Raw genomic sequence first — 15,266 nt, 5'->3', positions numbered from 1 at the left:
CTGTACCTGGCTGTAAACAATCAAATGAGATTGCAGGCAGGGAGCGAATGAAACAGCGGGGAGTCGTGTTGGAGGCAGGCTGTTTGCAATTAAGAGTTAAGACTAAGGGGTTGGAAACATGTTCTGATTTTTCAAGTCAGGAAGCTAAACACACAGTGTTGGCTCCAAAAATCCCCCCTCTCTCTCCCGCCGCTCCCTGTCACACTAGACCCCACTCCACCCCCCTCTTTTGAAAAGCACGTTGCAGCCACTTGAATGCTGGGATAGCTGCCCATAATGCATCACTCCCAGCAGCGCTGCTAATGCTGCAAATGTGGCCACACACCAGCGCTGGTAGCTGTGAGTGTGGCCACACTCCAGCGCTGCTCCTACACAGCTGGATGACCAGCGCTGCAAACCGTAAGTGTAGCCATACCCCTAACTTACAGACCTTATCCTGCTCCCACTGAAGTCAATGAGAGCAGGCCTTCCCTTTATTTGGTGTCAGTGATATAACAACAACTGAAATCATTTTTTTTCAGGTGTCCGCTTTCTGTGAACCCAAATGGTACTTCTTAGCATTAGTTTTTAAATGTGCTCTTGGGTTTAGGCATTTCAATATGCACTATTCTCTTCCAACCCTGGCATAAAACACACCACTATGGCTTCCTGCTTTTCTCTCAGTGTATTAGGCTATATTGCACTTTACCTCTGACAGGGTATTCCAGAGATCATTTCTGGCTGCATTGCCATACTTGTGAATTGTCAAATAGTCCTACAAAAAATAAAACAAAAATACAAACCAGAAGTTACTGTACACAGGCCAAATAATTACAGCTGTGAATCACTGCTAGTATAAGTTAAATTACATAAATGTTTTTGTTTGTTGGAAATCTAGCAATATACAATATGCTCATTCTCAAAGACTCAATAAACATTTTCTTGAGACAGCTTACAATATATTAAAATAGAAGATTAAATAAATTCAAATGGAAAAACAAACTAACAAACAAATCCTCAATTATTTTCCCATACAGAATTCAGAGTTTTACCTTTTCTAAGTAATTCATCAAGATTAGTATTTCCTATTTACTTTTTAAAAATGTGTATAGTCTCAGTATCTGTTTCCAGACATTTCATGGCAAAGAAAGAGGCAAATTTCTAAAATAAAGCTCTACTGTTTATTTTAGCAGGCCATTCTGTGGCTAATGTCAAGGACCCACACACTCTGATGAAAGCTAGATCTTTTATAAAATATTTAACCAAGAAATAGCCCATCGGAGCCATTTCCTCATATCTAGTGGGGTCTCATGGACAGGTGTTTTCCCTTCTGATTAAATGCAGAAATAGATAATATTGTCAACACAGGCTCTAGCATGCTATCCTAAAAAGCTTTTACACCATGGGAAGCAAAAGAAAATGTGCATATCACATAAAAGGGGTGCTTATAGTGGAAGAATATGTCTTTGTGAGCACGTGATCTGAGAATACCTGATACGGCAGTAAACTGAAGTTTTCTGTTTTTTCAGCCACAGTTGCAGTGACTCATTATCCACGTTTCCCCTTCAGTAACGAAAAGGCTAAAAAGTAGGAAGAGCCATCCTCCCAAAGGAATGAGAACTAGCCCATAACAGCTCTTCAGTCCCAAGCCTCTGCATAGGAGAGGCTGCCAAATATAAAAATGATGTGTACTTGAGGTCAGAGGTATACCCTATAGGCTCTTACCAAATAAAGGCAATTCCCCATATTAATTTTTAAATACATCTCTGGGTTAGTTTTGGACCTTCCTGGCACAAAATGTTTTCATTTTTATCTGTTAAGCTCTAGGCTACCCTATCAGATTCATGCCTTACTATCTCCCTACAGAATACATATACAATCATAGATTTGAAATTCAGAAATTATTATTGGAACAATCTAAGACTTCTGCACTTGGATTGGGAGAATAAAGCAAGAAAAACCTTATAAAATCAAAGGGTTTCCTGCTTTAGAAGTTCCATCATCTACATTTTATACAATGGTAGGAGACAAACCCTAATTTACAGCACAATGATAAAACTGAGGAAATTTTGCTGACTGTGTTATCTGTGCTTTGTGTGAAGTACGATACTATGGGAATAATTAGTGTTTGGAAAGCAAATTTCCTGATGTACAAATTGTAGCACCTGTGACAGATTTAGCTTTTGTCAGCCAACTCATATTACAACAAGCAGCAACTCCCATTTAATCACAGGCTAGAAAAGCTAAATGAGAACACTGACTCAGTTAACTGCAGTGCCTAGTCTTAACAATGTCATGAAAATAACGATTGGAAAAAGACAACATTATAGAGACTTCACCAATATATTGTGCTTCTATTTTGTCTAAAAATATAGAGTCTTTTGAAACAGTTAAATATCCAACAGCATCCAAAGCTAATCAGGTTGCATTGTAAATTAAAAGACTAAAACAGGTATACAAAAAAGTCAGAGTAGGTAAATAAACAACAAATATACATGCACATTTTAAGTGGTGCTAGACAATACAGTATCCATGAATTCTTCTGTTATTTGTTTACAGGGTTTGTATGTAATACAATAAGACAGTGAAACAGTTTGAGAATTTACTCAACAGAGCCAAATAATTTTGTTTAACAGTCTATGACACGACATCAAATTTGGCTTGAATTTTATATTCAGAAAGATTGGAAAGAGGCAAATGCTTTCATCCTCTTCCTCTGGCTTTTGCCTCAAAATATGCAGGTTGATTGGTTTGGACAGACCTTTCCATTTCCAGTTCAGTATTTATTATTTTTGATTAACCATTTTATTAGGTGAAGAAAAGCAAAAAGGAAAAGGAAAGTGACTACAAAGGTAAGTACAATATAACCTGATACAATACTATTTTACATTTTTTTTCATTGCTTTAGATTGAGGCTTTGATTACAGCTCTGAGCAAGGGCTGGTATATAAGCAGTACGACTCCAGAAGCAGTCCTGGGAGGCACTGCACCTCAGAAATATACCTCAGAGTGACCATTTCCTTCCTGCTTGCCCCTGACTCTGGTGAGGGGAGAGAGGAAGAACGCTGGCTTATACCAACAGTAATTACAACCCTTAACTTCCAGCTGAACTGCACTGGCTAAGGAGTAGTGAGATACAGGCCAAGGCCCTGTCCTCTCCCCACCCACCTGCTCTGTGGAGAGATCAAACAGGCCCCAGTATCTGCTTACTCCTGCATACCCACACCCAATGTCTTGGTCGCTCACGGGGGGATAAGGTATTCATTATTCTCCGCTGTGGGTATGTAAGCCACAATCTGGCCCTTATACTGTAAGAAAAAAGATTCAAATCAGAAAGCAAAGAGAAACAAGTAATAGAAAAATAGAAACAAATCACAGAAAACAAGGGACAGATGACAGCCAAAATATGGCAGGCCAGATCTAAACTGCACTCAGCACAGGTCAGAAGGGGAGGTGCTAAAGTGGTGATAAGCTACTTTCTCACACAGACTCATTCCTGTGACTATCCTGCTGCCACCAGGCTGGTCCCTGACACAATGTTAAATAGTTTATCACCTAAAAAACATGTCCCAATACGTTGGGATTGTTGAGGGTATAGGGATACCTTAACCACGCCCACAACTCTCAGACACACCCCCAGTGGCAGGAGAGAGTTACACAGAAGCCTTTGGGCCAGCCTTATACCCATGAGGTTTCCTCTACACAGTGGAAATCCACCCCTAGTCAGTTTAGATGGTTTTAATCCTGATTTTTCACCATGGGAACTGTGCAAAGAAGACTCGAGACGGCCAAAGACCTTGCCCATATGCCATACAAATGAAATACCAAACAAAAGCAGAAAACTGACACTGATTTTTTTTTGCAGAGCTTTCCCTCTAACTCTCTTCTGAAATTAGTCTGTCCTCAACATCTTCCCATTATAACTTTTTAAGATGGAGCAACTCCTTGCAGGACTGAAGGATTACAATAATGAAATATGATATATCTGTGTTACTAAAAACTAAACATAATCAATCATTACTGGTAGTATGTAAGTTTTTGTTTCAGCAGGGCCTGTTCAGCAAAAGAATATTATTGTAATAGTTCAAATACCCAAAAGAAACCAAAGATAAATCATATTAAAGGAACAAGCTGAAACAATTACCACACAAGCAGGTAAGATCTTGCAAAACAAGAAGTAAACAGTAATTCTAATGTTTTGTCAAATAATAGACTCAGTCTCTAAAGAAAATTGTAAGGCTTAAATGGTTTGGAAACTATGTTATCATCTGAATATTGAGGCAAGTGGCTTGAATATTAGAAGATGAAGAAAGCACAATAAAAAGTGCTAAAAGATTTTGACAGATATTTATAGTAACAGCATTACTGATTAAACTTACAGGCCATTTATTGTGTTAGATTTAAAAAAAGCAGGTTACTAGTATTAAAGAAGGGATATGGGGAAAGCAGTGAATGTGATATATCTTGACTTTAGCAAAGCTTTTGATATGGTCTCCCACAGTATTCTTTCCAGCAAGTTAAAAAAGTATGGATTGGATGAATGGACTATAAGGTGGATAGAAAGCTGGCTAGATTGTTGGGCTCAACCGGTACTGATCAATGGCTCGATGTCTAGTTGGCAGCCAGTATCAAGCGGAGTGCCCCCGGGGTTGGTCCTCGGGCCAGTTTTGTTCAACATCTTTATTAATGATCTGGATGATGGATTAATTGCATCCTCAGCAAATTCGCAGATGACACTAAGCTGAGGGGAGAGGCAGATACGCTGGAGGGTAGGGATAGGGGCCAAAGTGACCCAGACAAATTGGAGGATTGGGCCAAAAGAAATCTGATGATGTTCAACAAGGACAAGTGCAGAGTCCTGCACTTAGGACAGAAAAATCCCATGCACTGCTACAGGCTGGGGACGACTGGCTAAGTGGCAGTTCTGCAGAAAGGGACTTGGGGATTACAGTGGACGAGAAGCTGGATATGAGTCAGCAACGTGCCCTTGTTGCCAAGAAGGCCAACGGCATATTGGGCTGTATTAGTAGGAGCATTGCCAGCAGATCGAGGGAAGTGATTATTCCCCTCTATTCGGCATGGGTGAGGCCCACACCAGGACTACTGCATCCAGTTTTGGTCCCTCCACTACAGAAGCGATGTGGACAAATTGGAGAGAGTCCAGTGGAGGGCAACGAAAATGATTAGGGGGCTGGGGCACATTACTTAGGAGAAGAGGCTGAGGGAACTGGGGTTATTTAGTCTGCAGAAGAGAAGGATGAGGGGGGATTTGATAGCAGTTTTCAACTATCTGAAGGGGGGTTCCAAAGAGGATGGAGCTAGGCTGTTCTCAGTGGTGGCAGATGACAGAACAAGAAGCAATGGTCTCAAGTTGCAGTGGGGGAGGTCTAGGTTGGATATTAGGAAACACTATTTCACCAAGGGGGTGGTGAAGCACTGGAATATGTTACCTAGGGAGGTGGTGGAATCTCCATCCATAGAGGTTCTTAAGGCCCGGATTGACAAAGTTCTGTCTGGGATGATTTAGTTGGTGTTGGTCCTGCTTTGAGCAGGAGATTGGACTAGATGACCTCCTGAGATCTCTTCCAACCCTAATATTCTATGATTCTAGAAGGGCTTTATTCCATTGCAATCCTAGCTTTCTCAGTATTGCTAAGGCATTGAGCCCCTTCAGTTAGGAAAAATTGAACTAATTTCATCATCCAGGAATGATAACATTTATAATTAATAAAAGATGGTGACTGATAGACACCTGGAGATGGAAATAATATAAAAGGGGAAAAAGATAATGTGTATCTTCCTCTCAAAAGAGAGGTCAGATCTACAGTTGGGAACTGAAATAGAGATACAAGTCAAATTCTGCTCTTAGTTTTATTTGTCAAGTTGACTGACATAAATGAAGTTACTCCAGATTTACACAGATGTAACTGAGATCGAAATCTGATACACTATCTACAAGCTGAGTAACTCTACTTATTCCACTTGGTTTCCTAAGAACAGCTGGAAATCTATCATACAAGAGGAGTTAGAAAGGAGAATAACATACATTCAAGATGGTCATAAAACGATTTCAGAATAAGATTTCAGTATAGTAACATTAATCTGAATGCAGTCCATTTATTCGCCACCATAGTCCTGGATTCATGCTCACTCTCCCACCTCTGTCCATGTCTTTGATTCATACTCCTGCCCCCATCCCCACCCTGAGCCATGGATTTGCTCCTGTTGCACAAGTACCTGTAGACTGATTATGCAACTGTCACACCTGCTTAATCTCTGACTTTAAGTAGAAAAAGTCTCCAGAACTCTGGCTCTCAAGGTTAATAAGTACCATTCTGCAGGGAGTCCAGGAATGATAAGTAAACTTCACATCTGGCCATCCAACACATTCTAATGGAATGCTGACTCTGGTGGCACACTACCTTATTTTTGCCTCCTTGAGACTGCTAGCATTAAAGTTGTGACCTCAGGTTATCTTGACACCATCTGTCACTCAAAGTAAAAGGTCTGGACAAGGGGTCAGGCTCTGTACATGGCTTTGACACAGTGTGACAGTTGAAAGTGTCTGAGAATCAGTGATGGAGCATTGACAATGGTACTACACAAAAGCTTAAGATTTTTTAAAAGAGAGGAGGTCAAGATCAGTGAGTGCAGGAACTAGAGTATACAAGTGGGTCTGAGATTTTTTTATGTGAGATATTGTACAAAAAAATAAACCCTGGATGATGATGAATAAACCTGCAGAGAGGAGAGAACTGTTAGCATTAGCACCTGGGTCAGTCAAACTGCAGAGGTACCCCAACAGTGAGAGAAAACCACGGTCAGAGCAATTAGCAAAGAGAAAGACAGCACTGCAGAACCAGCTCAAAGTTGGAAAATAGCATTCAGCTCATCTAAACAGATCAGCCACTTCACTTTTAGTATCAGTTTTATTTGAGGCTACCTGAATATTGTTTCCAGTGTGTCTTGTTGGAAAATAACAGCTTGAGCAATATCAAATCCATAGATTACGTTCAATCCATAGATTACTTGTTAATATTCATGAACAAATGTTACCAGAAGGAACAAAAATGGTGTTATCCTTGATACACTGTAATTTGCTGCTGCATTAAAATGCATTCAGTATTTAGTTACTGGCCTGTCACTAAGGCAAAAATAATTATCCAAATAAACAAACCATGAAATATCATCCCACAAAAATGGCCTTAAAACTTGGTGCTAGCACGCCCCTGGGATACAAGCGAAGTAGAACCTCAGAGATATGAACATCAGAGTTACGAACTGCCCAGTCAACCACACACCTTATTTGGAACTGGAAGTACACAATCAGGCAGCAGCAGAGACATTAAAGAAAAAGAAAAAGAAAAGCGAATACAGTACAGTACTCTGTTAAATGTAAACTACTAAAAAAAATAAAGGGAAAGTAGCATTTTTTTCTGCATAGTAAAGTTTCAAAGCTGTATTAAGTCAATGTTCAGTTGTAAACTTTTGAAAAAACAACCATAACGTTTTGTTCAGAGTTACAAACATTTCAGAGTTACGAACAGCCTCCATTCCTGAGCTGTTCGTAACTCTGAAATTCTATTGTATTATTGATACTATCACAGGTGTATTCTTTGTATAGGCAAATTCTTCTGCGAGATCCTGACCCTCTGTTAGCACTGTAGAAGAGGCATGATTTAAAAAAGCATTACGGTGATGACTTAATGCAATAGCACCTGCTAAGAGAAAGAAGAGCAGTGAGTCACACTTTGGGGGAAAAAGCTTATTTTAGAGTTTTTCCATTTCTTTACAAGTATGTTTCTAAAATTCACTGAAAAAGGTGCGGAAATCTTCACCTTTTCATAGCAATGGTTGCCTGCTCTCCTGCGTTGTCACACTTTTCTGACCTTGCCTGGTAACCCTTTGGGGGTGAGGGCAACCAGTGATCATGGTGATCCAACCCTCTCTGAGCAGAAGAAGCTAGGAGAGGTGAGTTGGTGATGGTGTCAAAATGCTGACAAAAGCACCATGATGCTAGTGCTGGGCAGCAGATAAACGTGTTAGTAATGGATCAGACTTTTGCCTAAAAGAATGTTAAGGTTGTAATTGACAGGTGAACCTCAAAGTACAGAAGCTAGGATAAGCACCCAACAGGTTGATTGTTTATCTGAAACATATCCAAATCTTTTTAGTTTGGATATCTCAACAGATCAGTCTCATATGCAAGATTACTTAGTTTCAACAAGATGAGAAATACCACAAGAATAATTTCTTTCAGGATACTGCTTTATTTCTAATGCCAGCCATGGAGAAAACCAGAAAGAGCAGAGTTTCACAATTTTAATTTTTATTAACATTAACTGTGTCGCTCCAGGTGTATATTGGTGCAATTATCAGAATATGACCCTAAAATCATAATACCCAATGACAAGAACATTTGTCCTAATAATTTAATGTATAAACCAGTTGTACAGGAGGGTTAATATCACAATTTTGACTGGGATTGAGATGGTTAATGTATAATTTTGATGCTTTTTTAATGTAGTTTTCCTTAAGAAAATCCTGTTAGGGCCTGATACTTCCTTGGATTAAGCTTATGTACTTCTATTCTTTCATTTGACACTTACTCTAAGCCTTGCTTAATTAATATTAATTAACTAATGCTTATATATCACTTTGAACATGCAAATCATATAGAAGTGCTAAAAACTATTATATCTTCTCTCTATGCCTCTCATAACTGTATAGATATAAATGATGTCATCCGCTCAATCTGTGCCAAATAACAGTTTCTTTGGCCAACATTTTAAAAAATGGTTAGTGATTCTGGTTGACTCAGCACTTGCTGAAAAACAGAAAGTTTCTCAGATCAGACACCCAAAACCATTAGTCATTTTTAAAAATCTTGGCCCTAATTTTTTTAATAACTACTATTTTCAGGTATGATTTTAACTGTTCTACAGAATACTGTACCTCCTCTATTGGGATATCATCTCTTTAAACCAGGTTTCTACCTCTTCCAACAGTGGCAGAACATTTTCAATAATACCCAAACAAGTTCAATTTTCCACTAGCTGTACGGAGGTTACCACAAGATTGGGCTTTAACCTGTCAGTTTTATTTATTTAATTATGTAATTAATGTATTAATTGATTTAAAATGCCCATCAATCAGTAATTTCTTTAGTTTACTTTCAGAATCAAAGAAGAAAACACAAGTGTTGAGCAGAATTTAAACAAGGTTTGAAAGGCATGCTCATCTCTCAGCTGCATCACCACACAAGTGTTCATTTCAACTGCTGTCCTGCCTTCTCTTCAGGTCAGTTCCTCAGTAGGTGTAATAGTGATAGTCAGTCAATGAAGCCAATGGAGCTAAACCAATCTACACCAGCTGGGGATCCATCCCTTTATTTTTAAAGGAAATATTTATATTTGTTTCCTATACTACAGTGATATAATGCTTGTAATTATCAGCAATCAGAAAACATCCACTGTCATCATGCCATATCTGCAATTAAATCATTATATTGAAACAACAAGCTATAACTACTAATCATGAAGAGTGATACTGGAACATTACATGGAAATAAATCTTAATTCTCTCTTGAGCTAACACTACTGTATAAACCAGCATAATTATAGTATTTTTACTTTTCCCCTTTTCTTAGTTATCCACAAATACTTCCCTATATTATGGAAATACTCAGATCTGTGATGCTGGAGCTATGTGAATCAATGGGAGTTTTACTATTGATTTAAATGGGAATAGAATTAACCCAATGGTGAGTGTTTCTGAAAGATTCCCCCCCTCATGCCTCAAGTGCAATAGGCACTTGATGGAACATAAAAAGACAGGAGACCTAAACACCTTACCATCTAAGTTTAGGCATAACAAGAGATGGTAACAGAAAAGGGTAGGAAAGGGAGAAAAAGTGTTATAATTAATACGATGGGATTCTCTGTTTTTCTATATATGCATCTTCTTAGCAAAGAAAAGGGACCAGACTTCAACCAGTGACTGGTGTATATCAGGAGTAATTCCATTCAAGTAAATATTGTTACACCATTGTGACTCCAAGATGAGAGAAGAATCAGGCTCCTAAACTTTGCATCATACAGGATATATAATTTGTGAAGCCCTGAAATTGTGATAAATTAAATCTCACGTAAACAGGCATATTTAAATTGGACAGATTCAAACCTTGTTCCCAAGCAGGTGCCCAGTGTCATAATACTTTTACACGTGCCATGCCTGACTGGTAATTCTGGTTAAAAAGACCAGAATGGCTATACACAGAGGTTTCTATCTCTTACAAGAGTCTAACCTCCCCTACTAGCTAATTATATGTAAAGGAGGACCCATTCTGGAACATGATGAAGGCAACTGCAGTGTGGGGGCAAAACAATCTGCATTAGAAATCAACAGGGAACTATTAGAAGGATGGCAGAGTTATAGCTTATAACAGTCTGATGGTGGCTGTTTTGCAGTAAGACACCTGCTAGCACATTAAGCTTTGCTTTAAGGAAAAATGTATTTGATGTATTATGCTAAACAACTGAACTAAGGACAAGCCCCACAGAAATAAAGTATTGCTTGAAATTGAAGTGCAATATTGTACTGAATTTGAACATTAATTTTAGCTTTTTTGTTTTAATACATTTTAAAAGGAACAAAAATATTGTTCAGTAAGTATTTTTAAAATCCACACAAAAAAGGGAATGTCTTCCTGAGGTATTTGAATGGCCTTTGTTAATTGAGGCAGTCCCAGCTGATCACAACTCTTCATTAATCAGTGTCAGGGATAACTACCAACACAGACAATTGCTCCGCTGTACCTTTTCAATAACATTCTTTCTACAGAAACCCCAGGAAAGAAACAATGTAACAATGCCGTTCAGTATAACAATCTCAGCAGAAATCACCGGAGATAATTCACTAAGAACATAATTTCTGTGTCACTACTGTATCTAGAAAATAACATCCTGGCAGATCTTTAAAATAAGAATGAATAGATGAGAAGATCATCAACTGTGAAGCTTCAACCATGTTTATCAGCTGTTTGTGATTTCCTGTCAATCTATCTAACATTTTTTCTCTGTGCTGAAGACTGTCATATACTAAAACTTCAAATACTTTTGCAAAATTTGGCCAAAGACTCAGAATAATATATTTTCTTTACATTGGATATTTCTATTTGTGCACAACTAATTTTGTTTGTTTGTTTAAATTGCTAAGAGCACTAACCCATTCTTTCCACCACTATCATAGAAAACAGGATTCTACGGCAAAAAACTAATATTGAGATACTTCCTTTCTAGGCTTTATGCCGATAGACTCATTGCTTTGATTTACATCAACAAATTCTCTCACAGTAATTTTTTGAAAACACATTTAGTTGTGCAATTACAGTGGCTGTCATTAAAAAGTCAACATTTGTCAAAAGATACAATAAAGTTACAATTTATGTCTTATTATAGCTATGAGGAAAATGGTGGTATATCAGATTCTAATGTGTGGTAATAGTTGGTGAACTTTGACTATTTAAGATCAACAACTGAATCTTCAGGAAAATCGTATTTAACAAGAGCTCAAACAAAGTCTTGTTTTGTTCGGTATGGATCCAGCTTCTTTTCAAATTTTCCTCATTGGTCTGCATGGAAATGAAATTGCTTGTTCTGGTTTTAAGCGTGTACTATCTAACAAGGACTTACAAGTAACCCAATTCTGAAATCTTTGTGCTCGTAAAATCCCAGTTAATTTCTTAGAAGCCAGTGGACATTCTGATTGTACAATGACTGTAGGATCAGGCATAAAATGTGTACTTTTCTACACTCTGTAGATTCCATTCTGCTGGTTCATAGGAACAGGGATGAGATTGCTACTGAGCCCACATCAGGAAAAATATAAGTTTATTTGGAAAGAAAATATGCATACTTTACTGTATCTTAAAATAGCTAACGAGCCAGCTGATGTTATCTGAGGATTCATATCAATAGATCTTTCTCTTAATAATTCCCATAATAAAATTGTAGGAGAAAATCATAATAAATGGGCTTCACATGCAACAAAATATGAGAATGAAAGTCAATGAATGCACGTCAAAAGGATACATTTGTACTACATGCCATATCACTGAGTCTAACATCATTGAGGAGGGAAGACTGGGACTGGTTGGACAAGGAGATTGGGAGTGAGGAGACTGAGGCAAGGAGCCAGGAAGGGAGTAGTGGGAGACTGAGATTGGAGGCCAAGGAAGGAAGGCAGACACGGCCCAGGAACTTGTAATGGGGAAGGAAGAGAGAGATCAGAAGAGGAGCTGGGGTGGAGGGAACTGGTACTGATGGGGCAAGGAGACTGGAACTCAGGTGAAAACCTGAGACTGGGACTGGAGAGAAGACTGGGATGGGAAGAAACAGAACTGGGACAGAGACAGCTTGGAGAGCACAGGCGAGAAGGGGTCAAGTTTTGGGGGACTGGCAATGGCAAGAAGAGTCTGTGCCCACTAGAGTATGCTCTCTTGGGACCACACATTGAACAATGAGGATAAAAAAAATATTGAATAAATGCTCATTACGGGTGAACCGAAAGACACAGGGGCCCTATGGAGAAAAAAGTAAGTGATCACATGTTTTATGCGACAGTTTCTAATTATATACAAAAGGGGACCAAGTTACGATTGCATAGGAAATCTTAATTTTGGCATTTCCTAACTTTTGAGTGCTTGACTTTGCAACCTTAGTAATGTTCTTTTAACAAATATTTTGTGTTTGTAATATGTAGATACATTCTGATCCAAAGCCCACTGGAGTCAATGGAAAGACTCTCATTGACTTCAATGGCCTTTGAACAGGCCAATAATATGCTACACATTTTTATATTTTATAGGAAAAAAATATTAAATCAATAGTGTTTTATACAAGTCCTTCAAGCCTGTATTTTTGCTTACTTACTTAACTCTTAAGAAAAAAATACAAATCCCTTTAAAGAAAAACTTTAGAGGTGAATTAATTTAATTAGTATAATCTCAACGTCAAGAGTGACAGACAGTGAGAATATTAGAATTGGAGAGAGGTCAGAGAAGGCAGTAGGTGCTGGCACTCTTGTTGACATTATTGTTCCCACATGATCTTGGACCCGCAGTGGCAGTGGGTCAACTCCAGAAGATGTTTTTTGGTTTACTTTTAATGTTAACTGATGAAAGTGTAGAACACATGGATAAGGAAAGGTGAATCTACTCCTTCTAGACTCTTGAATGGAGCTTAGAAACAAGTCAGGTAATAGTGTACAGCGTACTGATTTATTTGAAATGTAGGAAGTCTTCGACAGAGTTCCACATGCCAGACTGTTGCATAATTTAAGAGCCACAATAATTCAGCGTGGAACACAGGAATGCAAAATTGTTTAAAGAGCTGTGAATAAATACTACAGATGAAAGGAGCTTGGTCCAAATGGCAACTTTTATGGTAGTGAAAAATAGCCAATATTCCACATTTCCCTAGACTGCTCTTCTAAAAGGTTGGCCTATCAGTTTCAATATAGTGACCACTCAGCACCAAGTCATTACATGTCTATCCAAGGGACCGTGCAAAAGGACTTCTCCCAGATATACTGTGTACAATTTAATGTACATAAGGTTATAATTTATCATAGAGCCTGAGGTTCCTACAGTAAACTAATTCAAACTGCTGATGATGCACTCAGAGTGAGTGATGAACACAAATACAGCAGCAAGTGAAGTTCAAAAGGATACAGATTTGTATGATCTATGAGCTGCCACATTACAAATGAAATGTAATGTTGACAAACATATATCCATACACATTGGGCTAAGAAATAATCAAACCAAGTATAAAATAAATATGAATGAACTGGCACAGAAGAGCCTCATAAGGGAGCTTGAAATGCCAGTGGATGCCTGTTTGAACACAACACTAGACCTCTGAACTACTGTGTTTACTAGCCACATTTAATATGAGAAGTCACTGATAACACAGAGAGGTGTTCTAGGCTTGTAGCAATAAACCTTTCCAATAAATCAAATTCAGTGATACAAAATCATATAAAGAACACATCCATTCCAAGTACTCACATACGGAACAACATTTACAGATAAAATCCCACCCAAAATCTAAACCTATATTACAAGTTACTGTCCTTGGTGGTGACTGAATGCTGAAACTAACTCAGCAAATCCAACTCCACAAGCTTATGCAGTTCAGAAACATTATCAGAGAGTGATGCTGACCAAGCCTCTCCAGTGTCTGGTAGTCATAGTGGCGAACCAATAGCCTTTCAAGACCGAGAAAAAATTCATCATGGAGGTCCAACATTATAATTCAATGGCAATTCAAAAGCATATCTGAAGAAACAGGCCAGTTACTCGTGATAGGTTCAAACCAATGTATGCTGTGAAAATCAGTACTTCATACAGTAATTCTGCCTGCTCTCTATCCCCTCACAAATGGTTTGCTGGATACCAGGGTCATATAGATCTCTATGCTATGGCAGTTGCTTTAGTGTACATTCATTGTTCATATGTATTTAACAAAAAGCCCACTCTTTTGTCTTTATCATCTTTTTTTCTAATTCATTTTAGCAAAATCAATGGCTTTTTTGATAAGGATTTTTGTTGAGGTATTATGAGAAAGAAAACACATACCTGGTGATGGTATGCAATTATGATAAGAAAAAATAAAGGGATAAGGAGAAAAGAAAGGAGCTAGTCTGGCCCTTACCTCTCCGTACCCCCCAGTGCTTGTTACCATCATTCTTCTTTCATCTGTTCTTCACTTAAGGTATAATTCTGCTATCCATACAAACACTGAGTAATACCTTGATTTCAATGGCAATACATGCACAGTAAATGGCTAATCAATTTGATTTATGTTGCATGGACTGTTGTGATACTAAAGCTTTTTACATTCTTCATCATTACCACATTGTTCTCCATCATGGATGCCAAGGTAACATTTATTGACAATGCATCGCCAGAGTTTAAAACTTTTGTTCTGAAGATGTTTGAGTGGAGAAAACTTTCTGCATGGGCAGGCTTCAATGGGGAATACTTTCAATTACAAATTTTAAATGTCAAGAGTCTAGCACTTTAAATTTCTATATTAACAGGGAAAAAAATCTGGGTGAATTCCTGGCTCCTTTGGGACAATGGCAAAAGTTCCAATGACTTTAATAGAGTGAGGATTTTGCTCTTCATGTGCACAAGTTTGTGCCTGGAAACCCTTTCAGATGAAGGCCTATTGTCTGGGGTAGAAGATAAGGCCAGTGATCTGAAAAGAGCCTTCTGGCTC

The 15,266-nt window shown here is 38.3% G+C and overlaps 1 protein-coding gene across 1 annotated transcript in view; it reads right to left on the bottom strand.

Moving 5' to 3' along the window:
• Positions 1-15,266, bottom strand: part of TRHDE (thyrotropin releasing hormone degrading enzyme) — a 310,994-nt gene that overhangs the window by 95,620 nt on the left and 200,108 nt on the right. Inside the window, exon 8 of the mRNA XM_045006363.1 lies at positions 689-754. Within this exon, the coding sequence (XP_044862298.1) occupies positions 689-754 (66 nt within the window). The remainder of the gene's footprint in view (positions 1-688; positions 755-15,266) is intronic.

This window comes from Mauremys mutica, chromosome 1, assembly GCF_020497125.1.
Source record: "Mauremys mutica isolate MM-2020 ecotype Southern chromosome 1, ASM2049712v1, whole genome shotgun sequence".
In the NCBI taxonomy this organism is placed as follows: Eukaryota; Metazoa; Chordata; order Testudines; family Geoemydidae; genus Mauremys; species Mauremys mutica.
Note: the sequence above shows the minus strand (reverse complement) of the source record. Positions and strands in the feature narration are given on the sequence as shown.